The 19,032-nt window shown below is 36.7% G+C and overlaps 1 protein-coding gene across 3 annotated transcripts in view; it reads right to left on the minus strand.

The window, feature by feature from the left end:
• YIPF7 (Yip1 domain family member 7) overlaps positions 1-17,946 on the minus strand; it is a 29,720-nt gene extending 11,774 nt beyond the window's left edge. For 2 of the 3 annotated variants that reach the window (XR_008199597.1, XM_052641935.1), the window contains exons 1-3: positions 17,849-17,946; positions 14,438-14,554; positions 8,665-8,826 (exon numbers count right to left, since the gene is read on the minus strand). Coding sequence is in view for 2 of the 3 variants with exons in the window: in XM_052641935.1 (XP_052497895.1) it covers positions 8,665-8,826; positions 14,438-14,553 (278 nt within the window). In the remaining variant the exon portion in view is untranslated. The remainder of the gene's footprint in view (positions 1-8,664; positions 8,827-14,437; positions 14,555-17,848) is intronic. The other variant, XM_052641936.1, reaches the window with a different exon arrangement.
• Between the last annotated feature and the right edge of the window lie 1,086 nt (positions 17,947-19,032).

The raw sequence follows: 19,032 nt of genomic DNA on the forward strand, positions 1-19,032 counted from the left end.
CCATAATCTTTGTTTATTGAATGTTCAGTTTTAAGCCAGCTTTTTCACTCTCCTCCTTCACTTTCATCAAGAGGCTCTTTAGTTCCTCTTTGCTTTCTGCCCTAAGGGCGGTGTCATCTGCATATATGAGGTTATTGTTATTTCTCCTGGCAATCTTGATTCCAGCTTGTGCTTCACTCTGTCAAGCATTTAGCATGATGTACTCTGCATTACAGAGAAGGCAATGGCAACCTACTCCAGTACTCTTGCCTGGAAAATCCCATGGATGGAGAAGCCTGATAGGCTGCAGTCCATGGGGTTGCGAAGTCGGACACGACTGAGTGACTTCACTTTCACTTTTCACTTTCATGCATTGGAGAGGAAATTAAGTGTGCATTAAGTTAAATAAGCTGGGTGACAATATACAGCCTTGACGTACTCCTTTTCCGACTTGGAATCAGTCCATTTTCCCATGTCTGGTTCAAACTGTTGCTTCTTGACCTGCATGCAGATTTCTCAAGAGGCAGGTCAGGTGACCTGGTATTCCCATTTCTTGAAGAATTTTCCACAGTTTGCGGAGATTCCCACAGTCAAAGGCTTTAGCATAGTCAATGAAGCAAAAGTAGATATTTTTCCAAAATTCTCTTGCTATTTCCATGATCCACTGGGTGTTAGCAACGTGATCTCTGGTTCCTCTGCCTTTTCTAACACCAGCTTGGACATCTGGAAGTTCTCGGTTCATGTACTGTTGAAGCCCGGCTTGGAGTTTGCTAGAGTGTGAGATGAGTGCAATTGTGTGGTAGTATGAACATTCTTTGGTATAGCCCTTCTTTGGGATTGGAATGAAAACTGACCTTTTCCAGTCCTGTGGCCACTGCTGAGTTTTCCAAATTTGCTGGCATATTGAGTGCAGCACTTTCACAGCATCATCTTTTAGGATTTGTAGCAGCTCAACTGGAATTCCATCAGCCCCACTAGCTTTGTTTGCCGTGATGCTCTCTAGGGCCCACTCAGCTTCACATTCCAGGATGTCTGGCTCTAGGTGAGTGATCACACCATTGTGGTTATCTGGGTCTTTAAGATCTTTTTTGCATAGTTCTTCTGTGTATTCTTGACACCTCTTTTTAATATCTTCTGCTTCTCTTAGGTCCATACGGTTTCTGTCCTTCCTTGTGCCCACCTCTGCATGAAATGTTCCTTTGGTATGCCTAATTTTCTTTAAGAGTCTCTAGTCTTTCCCATTGTATTGTTTTCCTCTATTTCTTTGCATTGATCACTGAGGAAGACTCTCTTATCTCTCCTTGCTATTCTTTGGAACTCTGCATTCATATGGATATATCTTTCTGTTTCTCCTTTGCCTTTTGCTTCTTTTTTCTCAGCTAACTGTAAGGTCTCCTCAGACAACCATTTTACCTTTTTGCATTTTTCTTCTTGGAGATGGTTTTGATCACTGCCTCCTCCATCCATAGTTCTTCAGATGCTTTATCTATCAGATCTAATCCCTTGAAAATATTTGTCATTTCCACTGTATAATCATAAGGGATTTGATTTAGGTCATACCTGAATGGTCTAGTGGTTTTCCCTATTTTCTTCAATTTACATCTGAATTTGGCAATAAGGAGTTCATGATCTGAGCCACAGTCAGCTCCTGGTCTTGTTTTTGCTGACTGTATAGAGCTTCTCCATCTTCGGCTGCATAGTATATAGTCAATCTGATCTTGGTATTGACTATCTGGTGATGTCCATATGTAGAGTCATCTTTTGTGTTGTTGGAAGAAGGTATTTGGTGTGACCAGTGTGTTCTCTGGGTAAGCTCTGTTAGCCTTTGCCTTGTTTCATTTTGTACTCCAAGGCCAAACTTGCCTGTTACTCCAGGTATCTCTTGACTTCCTACTTTTGCCTTCTAGTCCCGTATGATGAAAAGGATATCTAATTTTCAATTAGCAGTGTTATTTAATCTGAAGACACTTACTTCCACTCTTCCTAATGAGCAATGCTATGCTAACTATGTAAAACTCCATGGAAGAGAACAGGTTCTTTCAGCAAGTAACAGCAATCATGGGTGCACACATATTTTAATCAGGCCAAAGCTCTGTGTTGTTGAGTGTGTGTATTCAGAGACTGAATTCTTGAGACAATTAACCTTTCTCTTTTTTGAGTAGTGATGATAAAATAAAATACCAAAATCACTGAGGCCCAGTGTCTGTGAGTCTAAACTCGTTTATATGTTTCTAATTTTTTTTCAGTGCCTTATTTTTCAAAGAATTGTGACTGCCACATTACATACTACATACCCCTCTGCTAGATTCTGTTCCTCTTATATATTTTTCATAAAAAAAGAAAAGAAAAACACTCAGACATTTGACATACACTGAATATAGAAATAAATTCCAGGATTACTTTTCTTACCACTCTGATAAACTTTAAGATGTAGGAAAAAAAAAATTTTATAAGGAAGAAGAATGTAACTTTTCTACTTAGGAACCAGTAAGCTAGTTGATTTCCCTCCTGCTATCACTTTAAATTTGAATAAGAGTGAGGTGGGGGTTAGGAAAAACTGAAGCTAAACTACTATAAAGTACATGCATTTCAGTTGGAAAGAGTGGAAATCTTTTAGCTGAATGTTTTTACTGAATTTTTCTGTAAGCCCTGCAAGATTTACATGTGTTGGTCTTTCTGACAGGCACTGAGGCAAGTACTGTTAGTTTATTTCTACTTCGTGTGTTAGATGGTTGAAGTCTGGGGAGATGAAGTAAGTTTTCCAAAGTCACAAAGCCAGTAATAGAAAATTTAGTTTCCAGCACTGGAGAATCTGACCCAAGAACTCATACTTTTCAAATAAATAAATAGATAACAGTCCAGTTTAAAGGATAGATGGAGGAATTGAATAGACATTTTTCCAAAGAAGACATCCAAATGGCCAAGAGGTACATGAAAACGTGCTTAGCACCACTAATCATCAAGAAGATGCAAATCAAAATCACAAAATCATTTCACACCTGTTAGAATGGCTAACATCAAAAAGAAGTAAGTATTGGTGAGGATATGGAGAAAAGGCAACCCTTCAATATTGTTGGTGGGACTGTTAGTCAGTATAGACACTATGGAAAGCACTATGGGGGTTCCTCAAATATTATTAAAAAAATAGAACTACCATATCATCCAGCTAGGCCACTGCTGGGAATATATATGAAGGAAACAAAAACAGGATATCAGAGAGATACCTGCACCTCCACTTAGATAGCAGCACTGTGTGTGTGCGTGCCAAGTCACTTCACTTGTATCCGACTCTTTATGACCCTATGTACCATAGCCTGCCAGGCTCCTCTGTCCATGAGATTCTTCAGACAAGGTTGGGTTATTTACTATTAGTGCCACCTGTGAAGATGGCAGCATTGGATACAATAGTCAAAACAACCTAAGTGTTCACTGATGGATGAATAGATTTAAAAGTTATAGTGTATGTATATACACACACACACACACACACACACACACACACACACACACTATGGAGGGCTTCCCTGGTAGCTCAGCTGGTAAAGAATCTGCCTGCAATGCAGGAGACTCCAGTTCAATTCCTGGGTTGGGAAGCTCCCTTGGGGAAGGGATAGGCTACCCACTCCAGTATTCACGGGTTTCTCTGGTGTCTCAGATGATAATCTACCTGCGGTGTGTGAGACTTGGGTTCAATCCCTGGGTTGGGAAGATCCCCTGGACGAGGTCATGGCAACCCACTCCAGTATTCCTGCCTGGAGAATCCCTATGGACAAAGCTGCCTGGTGGGCTACAGTCCATGGGGTCACAAAAGGTTGGACACAACTGAGCAACTAAGTGCGTGCATGTGCGTGTGCACACACACACACAGAGGAATACTATTCAGTCATAAAAAATGAGGAAATTCTACCATTTGTAACAACATGAATGGACCTTGAGGGCATTTTTCTAAGTGAAATAAGCCAGAATTAAAAGTCAAATATTGCACAGTATCACTTGTTATGTGGAGTCTAAAAAAAAATTTTTTTAAGTCAAACTTACAGAGTCAGAGTAGAAAAGTGGTTGCCATGGAGTAGGGAAAGTAGGAAGAGATTGGTAAAAGGTTAGAAAAGCAGAAAAAGAACCCACCCTTTTAACCATAGCTTTGATTGAGTTAGTGTGCATCTAATCTCATAATGTTTGTATTTTTTAAAGTGTGCTCAGTTCTCCCATGTGAAGGATTGTATTCCCAAATCATTGGTACCTGGCATTTAACTTCCCTTCACAGGATTTAGTAACCCTCTTTGGTCAAAGACAGGGTATAGTTCAGTTTCTTCTACAGTGGCATGTACCTAAACACCTTGCAGAGCTAACATTCTACACACAGGGTATCAGATGAAATTTCAATGATTGCATGACATAGAGGGGTCTTGCTCCAACAGGGACCTAGGCATGTTCAGAATATCAGCCAGACATGACCTCAATTAGGATAGAAGGTGTATCTTTCGCTCTTTCCACATCCAGGGTGACAAGTGCTAGCCACCCAAACTTGAAAGAATATGAATTCAATTTGAACTAAATTAATAGTGAGCAAACAATTTTACATTTCAACTTCCTTTTTTACTTTTACAGTGTATTTATATATTTCTTAATGAACATATGCTTTGGAAAATATGAGCAGTTCATCAATTTAAAATAGCGTAGGCTGTCTAATGTGATATTTAAAATAGCAGATTTTAAAAGTAGACAAATGCTTAAGTTGAAGTTGATGTCACCTGAGACTTATGTTGTTTTCAAATTTTATTTTCAATTTAGACATTTACATTAACAATGTGCTTTCAGTTTTTACTACAATAAAGTGACTTTTAATTCAAAATAACTTTTTCCTCAAAGAGTGTAATTATTATGCTTGAAGAAACCCAGATAAAAATATTTTACAAGACATTGTTACTGATTTCAGGCACTTACTTAATGGCATAATTAACTTTTGCACTTTTCAACATTGAGTCATGAAACAGTAAATGGAACACAAGATCTAACAAATTTTTTCATACATGTACACCCATGGCGGATTAATGTTGATGTATGGCAAAACCAATACAGTATTGTAAAGTAAAATAACGTAAAATTAAAAAAAAGAAAAAATGTCTTATGTGTTTTTTACCAAAATACATTTCCATAATGTTTTGTTTTAAAATTTATTACATGGTATGCAAATGAGACTATATGTATTTATCAATTATAGTACTCTAATAACACCTAGTTTTACAAGATAAAAAAGATGAAACTGTTATGAAATTTGAATGCAAAATTTATTGTTTTGCTGTCATCTAGTGGTAGTAAAGTATACCATATATACGCTATAAAAATGAATTAATACCTTTGTTTTCTATGCAAATTATGGCATTGGCCTTTCAAATATGAACATCAGGCTATGCTACAAATATAAATACCAAATGTCACAGTAATTTTTCTAGTCTGACAGATTTGAATTGACTATTATTTATAAGATGCATTTGTTAACACATTGATTGCACATTATCACATAGCAAAAGTTATCATTCTTACAGAAAAGCAAGCGAAAATGAGCTTTTTAGCAAGCAAACTGAGGAATAAACAAACATATTTTCAAATAGCATGTTTTTGTGCAAGGGGTAATTATTATAGCTTCATAATTTTATAGATTGTTTTGGTGTACACTCAATAAAAACTAGCAAATATCATTTATCATCTTATCCTAGAAATCTTGCATATGGTCTTTTTATACCTTTTAGACAGATAAGGCTTAAGGCTTCACAAAATCACCCTGGCTGAAGAGGATATTGGATCAGAGTCCAGAAATTTCATAGACTCAAAATGGAAAATTATATTAGGTACTGTTATTTCTAATATATATATTTGGTGAGTATAATCACAAAGAGAAAAAAATTCTAGGAATTTCTCTGAGCTGTAAAAAGGAGGAGGGGAAATCTAATATATTTCCTATTTGAAATTTGAGAAGACATTACAGGAGAATGTATTATAGTTTAGAATATCAGAATGGAAGTATTTGTGGCAAGTAGAAAATAGTATATTCAATAAATGTTATAGGAAAAATTGATCAACCATAAAAAAGTTAAATTCTGCTTCACATACTAACTTAAAACAATTTTCAATGAATCAAAATTTTAAGTCCAGAACAAAAAGATAATTCAAAAATTTAAGAATCTATAAGAGGACATATCTTTCTGGCTTTAGAGCTGGAGAAATATAGTCTAAACAAAGAACAATTGGAAAAAAAGTTACAAAGAAAAATATTGTGGGGTTGAAAACATAAATATTAAAATGTCTATATGTTCTAATATCCCATAAATAAATTAGATGGCAAACACAATCTATGAAAAAAGCATGAAATATATATTCCAGACAATAATAAATATCTTTACCATATAAATATCTCTAGAAATAAAAAAAGAAAGGAAAAGTCTTAAGATTTTAAAAGCAGAAAGACGTAAAAGTCAACGAAAATGAAAAGAAAGTCTAACTTCTCTAGTAACCAAGAAATAAAAAGTATTATTTTTTTGCCTGTTTTGTCTATCAAATTAACAAAGACATTTACTATTCTACTGTGTAGGTGTATCGGCTCATCATTTTTCCAGATGACTCTGACAGTGTAAATGCCTTTGACCCAGCAATCCCAACGTTATAGATCAATCCTGAGGACAGATTCTGTACAGGTCAAAGTTATCTAATGTGATGTTCACCAAAGCATTATCTATTATAAAGGAACAATGTTTAAGATTTAAATTATGGTGGTGGTTAAGTCACTAAGTTATGTACAACTCTTGTGACCCCACAGACTAGTCTCCTCTGTCCATGGGATTTTCCAGGCAAGAAAACTGGAGCAGGCTACCATTTCCTTCTCCAGGGGATCTTCCTGACTCAGGGGTCGAACCTGTGTCTCCTGCATTGCAGATGGATTTTTTACTGCTGAGCCAGATTTAAATTATGATATTTGTATAGAATGGGCTTCCCAGGTGGCTCAGTGGTAAGGAATCTGCCTGCCAGTGCAGGAGATATGGGTTTGATTCCTCAGTCAGGAGTATCTCCTGGGGAAGGAAATGACAGCCCATTCTACTATTCTCGCCTGGACAATCCCATGGACACAGGAGTGTGGCAGGCTATAGTCTATCGGGTCACAATGAGTTGGACATGACTTAGTGACTGACCATGCATGCACTTGTATATAATAGATCATGTTTTCAAACAATATTTAATGACTTTAAAGAATGCAAAGATAAAAATGCTTATGATATAAGGTAACTTTAAAAAAAAACAAAACTTCATATCCATAGTATGATCCAATTTTTAAATATTTACAAATATATATATTCAAAGAGAGGCAGTATTTCATTTTTAAGTGTGTGTATATATATATATATATTCATAGAAAATAGAATAAAGGCTGGAATAAATATTATCAAATCATTAATGATAGTCATGTTTCAGAAACAAAATTTTCAGTGACTTTACATTTTTATTCATATGTTTCTATATTTTCCAAATTTCTATTTTTGAATATGGATTACTTTTATAATTAGACAATTGATAAGTTTTTTTTATTTTTTAAGTAGAGATGATGGCAGGGTCATGGCAGATGCCTAATGAAAATAGCTTATAATTTTCAGGTGTTAGATATCAGATGTAGAAGCAACTTAGAATGCATGGTTAAGCATAAAAGATGCAAAAATTTAACTAGCCTCTAAAGTTCCAACAAATTGATTGTATAATTCTCTGTACTTTTCTGAATAGTTTACATCTTTACCCTCTTCTTAATTTTGAAGGCAAACAGAGAAGAATGTTTTAATATCAGGTGGCTGGCCGTGTCCAAACAACGATCTTTTGATCTAAAATACTGGGAATGTTAGCCTACCTGTTTTCATTGGACCTCATAGAAAAGAGAGCAGTTAGCCAGTGAATATTTCTCCTTGGCTCCCAAATTTAAATCTCCTTGAATTTTAGTTTTCTAGCATCATGTTGACATGCCATAGGAACAAAAGTAGCAGACATAAATTGGCTGAATCTTAAAAATTAAAAAAAAAATCAAAGGATGGGAGACCCCTGAAATCTTCGGAGGAAACGTTCATCTGCAAGGGTCCCCAGGTTTCCTTGCCACCAGCAGTGCTACTTACTGGAGTCATATTCCTCCTTACTTAGTCCTACCTAGATGAGGTGAGGGGGCTCACATGAGCCAGGAAGGAGGAAAAAAAAAAAAAACAAACTTGCTTCTCCATGATAACAAACAAAGTATATTGAGAAACTACCTCTGTTGCCCCCAGGCAACCATAGCAGAAAATAGTAAAACATGCTGCTATAAAGTAGCTTCATTAACTAGGTGGGAAGAGTGGTTACTTTGATATAATTACTTTGCCCAAAGATGTTCACTGTTGTCTAGAGATGGCCAGGGATTCCACATGTAAGAAACAGTGAAGAAACATTTAAAAACTGTGAGACCAACATAGTGTTAGCACATATCTACTTCAGATTTTCCCCACACAAACAGGAGACCATCTCCCATTGGTTTAAATGTATCTGTCTGGCAGACTCTCGTTTATATGTGGAACAATCATATAAAACACTATATGCAGCATGCTGATAGTATGCATTAAGTGCTGATTATTGCTGTTATTCTTCAGGCTGTACACACATTAATAGCACTTCCTTAACTTATCTTCTAGTAAAGGAGGCTCTTCATCAAAGCTGTCAATGTAAGAAGATGGTGAATAATAATCCTGGTTCGATGTGGGCTGAAAAAACTGCCCTGAGTAGGCTGAGGACACGAGCATCTCTGCTGGGACAAAGGCAGGCTGAGGCTGCTCACTGGCTTGCTGTCTAGAAAAAGGAAAATATTGATACTGATACATCTAAGAAAGGGATATCATGATCAAGCGAGGAAGGAAACTACAATTTTCCTTTTATAATTTCTCCTGGTTTTTATGACGATTTATCCATGAAAAAATTAACTTGCTTGAAGTTTAACCTAAACAAACAAAAAAATGAAAAGTAACTAGTTGTGAGAAAACTCTATAGAAGAATGACCCATACTGACTAACATGCATTGATTATTTGCAATGTGTTGGACCCTTCACATTTTCTCACTTAATTAATACTCTGCAAAGTAAAAACTGTGGTTTTAATCTCATCTTACAGAAAAAGAAATACAGATTCATGGAGACTGAATGACTTGTCTGGCAACACACAAAAAATTCAAGTGTTGGACAGTGAACTGAAGCTGTCTGTCCGAGCAGTGCACGTCTCCCTACATGATGCTGCTTTTCCACTGATTTTCAGGAACTATCACCAAATAGGACATTCCCTGTAAATCTGGGCAAAGAGCAATTTAAAAAATCACAGTCATACTAATGAAGCAAACCAGACAAAGACAAATATCACATAATATTGCTTATATGTGGAATCTAACAAATGAATTTATTTACAAAACAGAAATAGACCCCCAGATATAGAAAAGCTCTGGCCCTTCCCAGACAGTTATTTCCAATCAAATTATCTTTGAGTTCCTGACTAAAAGTCTTTCATAGCTGGCTTCACTGTTCCTCTTTTGAAATATGCGATTTAGTTTTGTCAAAACATAATGTTTCAACATTTCCTTGATTGTGCTTTTATTTTTTTATTTTACCATTTATGTGAGAAAAATAATCTTAGTAAATAAATTCTTAAAGCTAGAGAATGGAAGAAAGAAATGGGGGCTAGTCTACAATGTTATTTGGTCATTTCAAATTGTTTTTAACTAAAGGAAAGGAAAGAAACATAAAGAATGGTCCTTGATTATAGAGCATCTTAGTTAGCCCTTTGGGAAGGTAAATAATAAAATTTTAATGATTTAAAACCCAACATATTATTCCAAATTACTGAATTAGACCAAAATAAACACTGGACTCTGGCAGGTGGGATTTAAACATTACCTTGGTTAGCAGGCATCTCTTCTAAAAATCATTTCAAACAACTGCAATGTGACTGCAAAAAGTTCCTTTAGAACAACTGGCAACATTTTGATCACATTTCCCTTCTTTTACTTTCTGACTCTATGTATTATATTTCTGCCTGTAATGATAGTCCCATGGTATGATGTACTCTGAACCAAGTAAATTGGTTAGCAAACAGGACTGCTGGAGTCCAAATGCCTGCGTTCAAATCCTAATTTTATACTCTTAGGTAAACTGTTTCACCTCCTATGCCTCTGTTTCTTCATCTGTAAAATGAGGACAATAATAGAACTAATAAGGTTATTATGAATTAAATTATCTGAAATAAATAAAGCACTTAGATTAGTGCTGGGCATATAAGAAGCAATCAATAAACATTAGCTAAGTGTTCGTATGTCCTCTTCCTGAGACTGACTCTGAAGCATTCTAGACACCTCCCTCACTCCCTGGAACAGCATTTTCTATATTTGTAAGTAGCTGTTTTCCAGTCTGCCACTTCCTCATAGAAAACAACATTAATCAGAGTCCAAGAGCTTGTATTCCTTCTGTGCTGATCATCTCTAGCTTTTTCGCACTTCGGTTCCCCTGGAACACCCACCCTGACTTTCACAACATACCACCCAACCTGTGTTTGCCTACCAGGAGAATCTCCACTATACACATGCCAGGATTTCTATCCACAACCCTTGAAGCAATGACCATACCTAGTCCATATACAAACCCTCTGAGTGCTCACTAATTCTTCAGTATTCCCCTTTTCACCACCTATAGCTGGGGTTATACAATTCCAACCAGCCTGAAGAGACTTGTCTTTACTTAGATGATCTTGTGTTGAGATATGGCATGGCCTCCATGGGGACAATGTTTTTACCTGTTTCTGTAGCAATAGGACTTAACATTCACCTCCCAATGTAAACATGGAAGATAGAAGGTCACTGTTAGGTGACTCCATTATAATTTCTGTGGTTGCAGAATTATGTTTCTTGTAGTCAGGTTTCTGTGTCCCATCAGATGATCACTAGCTACATATTTTATTAGATCGAAGTCCAAAACTACATGGACTTCTATCATGATGGTCGACTGATGCTACTTTCCTTTGTCAGTCTGATTCCAGGGGAATGCGGGGGGTGCGCTGACTCCCAGCGTCCCATTTTATCTATATAAGTCTCCAGTTAAGCCAGTAAACAGACATTCTAAGTATCTTTGATTATACAGGGTGAGTTTGATGGCAGTGTGTTTTAGGATATGGTGGCCAGGGGATTTGGCTTGTTTAACATGCCCAGATCCTAGCTCAGTCAGCAGGTACACATAGCTATGTGGCATTGACAGAGATCTCTAGGGATTCAGAAAAGCTGATTCAGTATGTATTTGCTGAAGGCCTCCTGAAACTTTTAAATGGAGTTTTCCAGTTGTTGTCACCTTTCTGCAGAAACCACAGTTTATTACTCTAAATAATTGGAAGATATTTCAAAAATTGGAAAACTACAGTGAGAAAATACAGCCTAGATAATTGGCTACAAGCATTGAAAATAATGTGTATCTGAATGACTGGACAGTTAAGCTTTTTAGTGAGAAAACTCCACATTAAACTAAGAAAACTTTATACAGATATATTTATTCATAATAAGCACATTCAACCAGCTTCAGATTACAATGCCATTCATTGAGCAGAATGAGTTTTTTTGGGGATGTGATTTCATATTGGGGAGGAGAGGATGGGGCAGGGGGCAGAACGAGAAAAATAGACATATTCATTATAACCTACTACTGGATTCCTATGTCTTTTGCCAGTATGGTCAGCATCTTGTTCTGATTTGGGATATATTTTAATTGAACTATTCACTGTATGAATAAAAGATCAAATGTCAAGTCATCTGATGCAAACCGGTAAATCACTGACATGACTCCATGTTTTATGTACCTCATAAAAGTACCACTGTTAATATACCCTTTTCTAATTCCTGAGACTTGAAGCATGGGTTGGAATTTAGAGTTGCCACAATTCAAATCAGAACTTGGATTTAAATGCTAAGCATCTGAAGTAGGCTAAGCCATCAACTTGATAATGTAATCATAACTTGTCCTCACTCGGTTATATTAATTTTCATCTTCTTGTCACCTCAACTTCTGTTGATATGGGCAATGAAATGGAAAAAAAACAAAACAGGGTGGGGTAGGGTAGAAGAGAAGGCTCTAGTTTGAGTCCCTGATTAAGAACAGAGCTTTGTCTCTATTTTATCAGACATTTTAGCTTTGTTTAGTCTGAAAACGTAGATTGCAGACCCTACCCAGGTGCTTATTCCATCTGGAGAAGAGAGAAAAGAAACAGCAGGTGACTGGATTCTTTCAATAAAACAGGAGCACAGAGCTGAAAAATCCTGTTAGATAGCTCTCGTGTGGATTATATATTTTGAGCTACCCTCTTGTAATACCTTCATGCTCAAACTACTTCTGTGCCATCACATACTTTTCTGTTTTTTTCCTGACTGCAAATTGTAAATCATAAAAGAAATAGTTATTTTCCCATTGTTGAATAATTCTGCAATGAGCCAATTCTAGACAGCCTATTCCTTCTCCCTTATTTTTCCTATAAATATTTTAAATATATTTAATTTGCTGGGTAATATTCAGATATGATGGCTCAGACAGTAAAGGATCTGCCTGCAGTGCAGGAGACCTGGGTTTAATCCCTAGGTCAGAAAGATCCCCTGGAGGAGGGCATGGCAACCCACTCCAGTATTCTTGCCTGAAAAATCCCATGGACAGAGGAGCCTGGCGGGCTAAAGTCCATAGGGTCGCAAAGAGTGGGACATGACAGAGCGACTAACACTTTCACTTTCGTAGAGAGATGTATGGATTTTTTTTATCCTAAGAAATTCTTATGGCAGCTTGACTAACGCTAGACAACACAGACTAGGGGCATAATGAGATAAAATTCCAAATATTTAACTTTAACCATTTTAAGAAAACGTTATGGACCAAAGGTTTTCCCTATTGCTTCACAGCAGCAGTTCAGCATCAGCCCTTAAGACACAGCTTCTGAAAACAGCACGTATCTGCCTGTGTCTGTAGGAGTCATCAGCCCATGAAAACAATGTCAAGATTGTCCAGGGTGTAGTTGGAACAGAAGAGTCACGACTGCCAGTTGTATTTATTCTGTTTTCTTTTTTCTCTTTATTCTGAAGTTGTCAAGGTACTTATCTGTATGTGAAAAATAAACTTCAAGAATTAATACATTTGAAATGTTTGCTATGAAGTTTTTTTGCCCTAAACTTGTTGGAATGGCATAAGAAACACACATCCCAGTTTTCCTAAGATGATCCTGTTTATTCTTATTGTATCAACATTGTTACCAACAACACACATTTTACTCTCAAAATGTCTTGATTTTATAATAAATTATATGACTACCTTAGTTCTGGGTCTAATCCAATACCCTAGGCCTAGTAGGCTAACCTCGTTTTTTACTGGCTATATGACCTTGGAAAAGTTATTTAATCTCTCTGTATTCCTTCTCACCTTTCACTAATCTAGACCCACAGAAGAATATTTAAAGAACCAACTGTATAACCAAATACAATGTTTAAGTGCCTTGGCAACAAAGTGTCCATTGCCTCTACAAACTATAGTTATATGAAAGAATAACATTTCTATAATGTTTTTACCTTCACATACACTTTCCTATACATTATCAAAATTGCTTTTAGATAACTCTCATGAGGTAGAGAATTAACTTATTATTAACTCATTATTAATATCCTTATTTCTCAGTTTAAGACAGTCAGGGAAGTTGTCTTTCTTAACATGACAAAAAATGAATGTTAGAGTCAGAACTTAAACCAAATTCTTCTAATCCTACCTGCCCTATCTGGGGCATTAGTAAAGGATAAATACTAAATTCTTAATCATCTTTTAATTTATTTTCAACTCACATGGAACTATCAACTTAAATAGCTAACACATCCTGAATTATGTATATCTAGATTTCATTTGGGAATTGACACATTGCATTATAATAGCATATTTAATTGTCCTCTCCAACATAAATTTTTAAATATTATGTGGGGAAAGATTATGGATTTTTTCTTTATCTTTGGGTTTGTAGCACCTTCCTTAATTCCTGACACACAAGCAGGCACTAAATAAATATTTATTAAATTGAATAAAAGCTGTTTCTTGAGGGGTATCCTGGAAAATATCAGGTAAAAAGAAAATATTTTGTTTGCCCAAGGCCTGTATTCACGCTCCCTGTTAAGTGATATTTTGAAAAGAGGAGACAAGCCCTTCACCTATAAATGGGCCTGCAGCAATCAAAGGCATTCATGGAGAACTGAATTCATTTCCCTGCCCTTTCCTGACATTTCTTCTTGGACATTTTACTGAGAAACAATGGGGAGAGGTTTATCATCCCCCAAGGAAACCACCCTACCTGAAAACCCATGTCAAAATATTATGACTTTTTAAAATGAGAACATATTTTCTCCATGTCAAGTACTTACTTTCTAGATCCATAAAGATTTCCACAGGCATTAGAATCGTTACAAGTCTGCTCCTGATTATCAATGGTGTAATTAGATTGGTAAAAGTCAGAGTCAAATTGTCCCCAGTTTGACATCCTGAAAAATATGAGTGAAAAATGGAGAAGATTCGAAGCAATAAAATTTCTTTTGAGGTATTTACAGGATCAATAGACAATATGATTATGACTGGATTCCTATTAGAAAACAAGGTATTCTCTGAATGGGGGAAAGGTATGGAAATGCATACTAGAAAGCCGTTTACAAAACCTATATACCTCCAGTTAACTTTTCTGAAGTTTTCACTAAGTAGGACTGTGACTAAATTGACTTTGCCTCTGGGTATGCAAAGTCACTTCAGTTGTGTTTGACTCTTTGTGATCCTATGGACCATAGCCCACCAGTCATCTCTGTCCATGGGATTCTGCTGGCAAGAATACTGGAGAGAGTTGCCATTGCCTTCTCCAAAACTGATTTTAATTATCTGAAAAAAAAAATTCTTCACCTAATACCTTGTTCTCAGCAGTTTAAGAGAAAAAGTTTAAAAGTTGGTATACATCTTGAAGATTTTCCCTTAAATAATGTTATTTCCTTACTTTAAAAATACATATATAGATAGATATACACATACATATCCATATATATATACATATACATATTTGTTGTTGTTCAGTCCCTCAGCCATGTCCGGCTCTTTGCGACCTCACAGACTGCAGCACTACAGGTTTCCCTGTCCTTCATCATCTCCCAAGCTTGCTCAAACTCATGTCCATTGAGTCAGTGATGCCATCCAACTCTATTGTCCTCTGTCATCTCCTTCTCTGCCTTCAATACTTCCCAGCATTAGGGTCTTTTCTCATGAATAGGCTCTTCACATCAGGTGGCCAAAGTATTGGAGCTTCAGCATCAGCTCTTCAGAATGTTCAGGACTGATTTACTTTAGGCAATCCTGGTTTGATTCTCTTGCAGTCCAAGGGACTCTCAAGAGTCTCATCCAACAAGCATTAGTTCTCAGGCACTCAGCGTTGTTTATAATCCAACTCTCACATCCATACATGACTGTGGGAAAAACCATAGCTTTGACTATACGGATCTTTATTGGCAAAGTAATGTCTCTGCTTTTTCATATGCTGTCTAGGCTTGTCATAGCTTTTTTTCTAAGTAGCAAGCACCTTTTAACTTCATGGCAGCAGTCACCACCTGCAGTGATTTTTAAGCACAAGAAAATATATATCATATATATATGTGTGTGTGTGTGTGTGTGTGTGTGTATTACACACATACATGCATTATACATATTTAGGTTGGGGCAAGGGCTTTCCTGGCGGCTCAACTGGTAAAGAATCTGCCTGCAATGTAGGAGACCTCAGTTCAGCTCCTGGGTTGGGAAGATTCCCCTGGAGAAGGGAATGGCTATCCACTCCAGATTCTGGCCTGGAGAATTCCACTGACTATCCATGGGGTAGCAGAGTGGGACACAACTGAGCTACCTTCACTTCACTTCACTTCAGGTTGGGAGAAATGTAATTGCAGTTTCAGACTTTGAATTTTAAATCATTATAACTAGGCTCAAACAAATCTTTATTAATTGAAATAGGAACCATTATAATCAACACATTTTTGCCAACAAGAAATAATTTGGTTTACTCTTGTAGCATAAAAATTTGTGCTTCTGGATTCAGTGAACTCTTGGAAAGCATTTTCTGCCCCTTGCTGGTTGTGGAAGTATTTTTCCATGCTGCTTCTGCTGCTGCTAAGTCGCTTCAGTCATGTCAGACTCTGTGCAACCCCATAGATGTTGGCCCACCAGGCTCCTCTGTCCCTGGTATTCTCCAGCCAAGAATACTGGAGTAGGTTGCCATTTCCTTCTCCAGTTTTCCATACAAAGTTGCTGAAATGCTTGAAGAAGTGGTAGTCAGTTGGCAAGAGGTCAGGTGAATATAGCGGATGAGGCAAAACTTTGTAGCCCAATTTGTGTATATATAAAATACACAGAAAGTAGTGTCATTAGCAAAAAACATAAAGCAATAAATGCACATTAAAATAATGTATAGCATAATCACATTTAAGAATGTATTCCAATATCAAACAGCAAAGTTCAACAATGCAACACTGCAATTACTTTTGCACTAACTTAATAGTGTGTGTGTGTGTGTGTGTGTGTGTGCATCATCTATCTGTACTCTTTGTGAAGCCAGGAAGTTAATGGCTGATAATAATATATAAGCTTGATTTATTCATAGAGCTTTAAAGTGTGCTAACAGCCTCTCTACTCCCCAAAACAAAGATAAAACCCTCAAAACTAATCTTCCAGTTCCACTTTCTAATTCTTAAATGGTGTTTGGAACATTTTCCTTTTCTCTTGCCCTGTCTGCTGCACCAGGGCTTCTGCTGAGTCAGAGGAAGAAAGGCTTGATTTGGCTACAGGAAGAGCCTGTTTCCACACACTCTCTGCTGCTGCTGCTAAGTCACCTCAGTCGCGTCCGACTCTGTGCGACCCCATAGACGGCAGCCCACCAGGCTCCATCGTCCCCGGGATTCTCTGGGCAAGAACACTGGAGTGGACTGCCATTTCCTTCTCCAATGCGTGAAAGGGAAGTTGCTCAGTCGTGTCCGACTCATACACTCTCTACATAGTTTCTGCTCACTACTGGGAGTGAAGAGCAGTGCATGTAGTCTTGATTGAGACCAAAGGGCTAGAATACCAGGGGGAAAAAGAAAGACTTGACAGGAGAAAAAGGTGGGGGAGGAAGTAATAGCAAAGTGGGTAATAGTGTCTCTTTGGATGAAAATTAGAGAAATGGAGTAAGAAATCTTTTCAACTCAACATTTTAACCTTTATTTTCCTTTGAAAAGCTTTCTATTTCAAAAGAAGAATTTGAAAATCACTAGGAGTAGTTCATATAATAATCTATGGTCTACTACTTATAATACATTTCAAATGAAATTATATAAACAGCTTGAGCTCTAAGGGCCTCATTAATCAGAAATATTCAAGTAACAATTGTCAAATATATCACTTTTCAGCTCAGTAAAAATGCAGAAAGCTACTCTAAAATTAGACTCATACATTTGATATAATAAATCAAGATTTTTCATTAGTAATATGTATAAAAGTAGCTATAAATTATGTAAACTAAAATCAGGACTTGGAGAATATAAAATCTTTTAATAACTTATAATTTTAAAAATTTAGAATTTAAGAGCAAAACTTTTTCAGTCAATGAAAATATGTTATTATAAAGCATAGGCAATAATTTTACTGAAAGTACACTAAGTTTTCAGAACATGCAAAACTTTATGTTAATATGATTATTGGTTTCACAATCCTCATATAACCTAGATTTGTACTTTGTTTAAATGCCAAATTCTTTAGAAGGATCAGATACATACCTTTATATTATTTTATGTTGAAAGATCCTCCAACAAATGTAGCTTTACTTGAGAAATTTTTAACAAATCAGCTCATGAAAAGATGACCTGCTGAGTCTATATATAAGCTTCTAAATTTGTACTCTGACACTCTGAACAGATGCTACAGCCAAAAAAAAAAAAAGCCTGCCAAAAGCCAAACACAGTATTTTATAACACTTGTTACAGTGTACAAACACAGTGAATGGTGCAGAGACAATTTGATAAAGTAAATGGTAGATTCAGCTTCCTTGTGTGACTAATGTACCATTGAACTCTGATTTAAAATCATTTATTTGAGGCTAACAATAAAGAGGCCTAACACTCCTTCTGCTTCTTAGCCCAGAAGAATATATTCAGCCTTCACAAGATTTTCTAATAACATGGTAAAAACCAACATATGGTACATGAACTTAACATAACAATCTTAGCAACAATCTGAAAATGTGTGATCAATTTTATCCAAATCTGAATCATTAAATTATATAAACAACACTGAGAAAGACTCTCCATGGTCTACATCTGATTTTTTCCCTGCTTCTTACTTCTCCATCACAGCCCAAGATGGATATACTAATATGATCTCTAGATCATATGTGCTCTAGCACTTCTCATTCATAGGGCATGTTCTGCCCCATTTCTGAGCCAATCTTGATCATGAAAGACATCTATGATATTGCATTTTATAAGGAAAATATATATCTGGTAATTTAGTTGACCAAAACATGTTTCTCATTATATTTGGTCTTTGTCCATGGTTCCTGACTCATGGCTCCTAAAACCCTTGGAATTTTCTAAGTGTTGAGAGTGTCAAAGGTGTCTCTTGGTATGTTAATCAGGTGATTTGGGGACCTCATCTAATGATGGGGGCTGGTTGTCAATGGAGCCAATAACGTGAATAGAGGGTTGGAACATTCAACCCCATTCTCAATCTCTGAGGAGGGAAGAGGGCTGGGATGTTGAATTAATTGCCTATGGTCAATGACAGGAGAAGGCAATGGCAACCCACTCCAGTATTCTTGCCTGGAGAATCCCAGGGACAGAGGTAGCCTGGTGTGCTGCTGTCTGTGGGGTCTCACAGAGTTGGACACGACTGAAGCAACTTAGCAGCAGCAGCAGCAGCAGCAGCAGCAGCAGCAGCAGCAGCAGCAGCAGCAGCAGCAGGT

The sequence above is a fragment of the Budorcas taxicolor genome, chromosome 6 (genome assembly GCF_023091745.1).
Source record: "Budorcas taxicolor isolate Tak-1 chromosome 6, Takin1.1, whole genome shotgun sequence".
Taxonomy (NCBI): Eukaryota; Metazoa; Chordata; class Mammalia; order Artiodactyla; family Bovidae; genus Budorcas; species Budorcas taxicolor.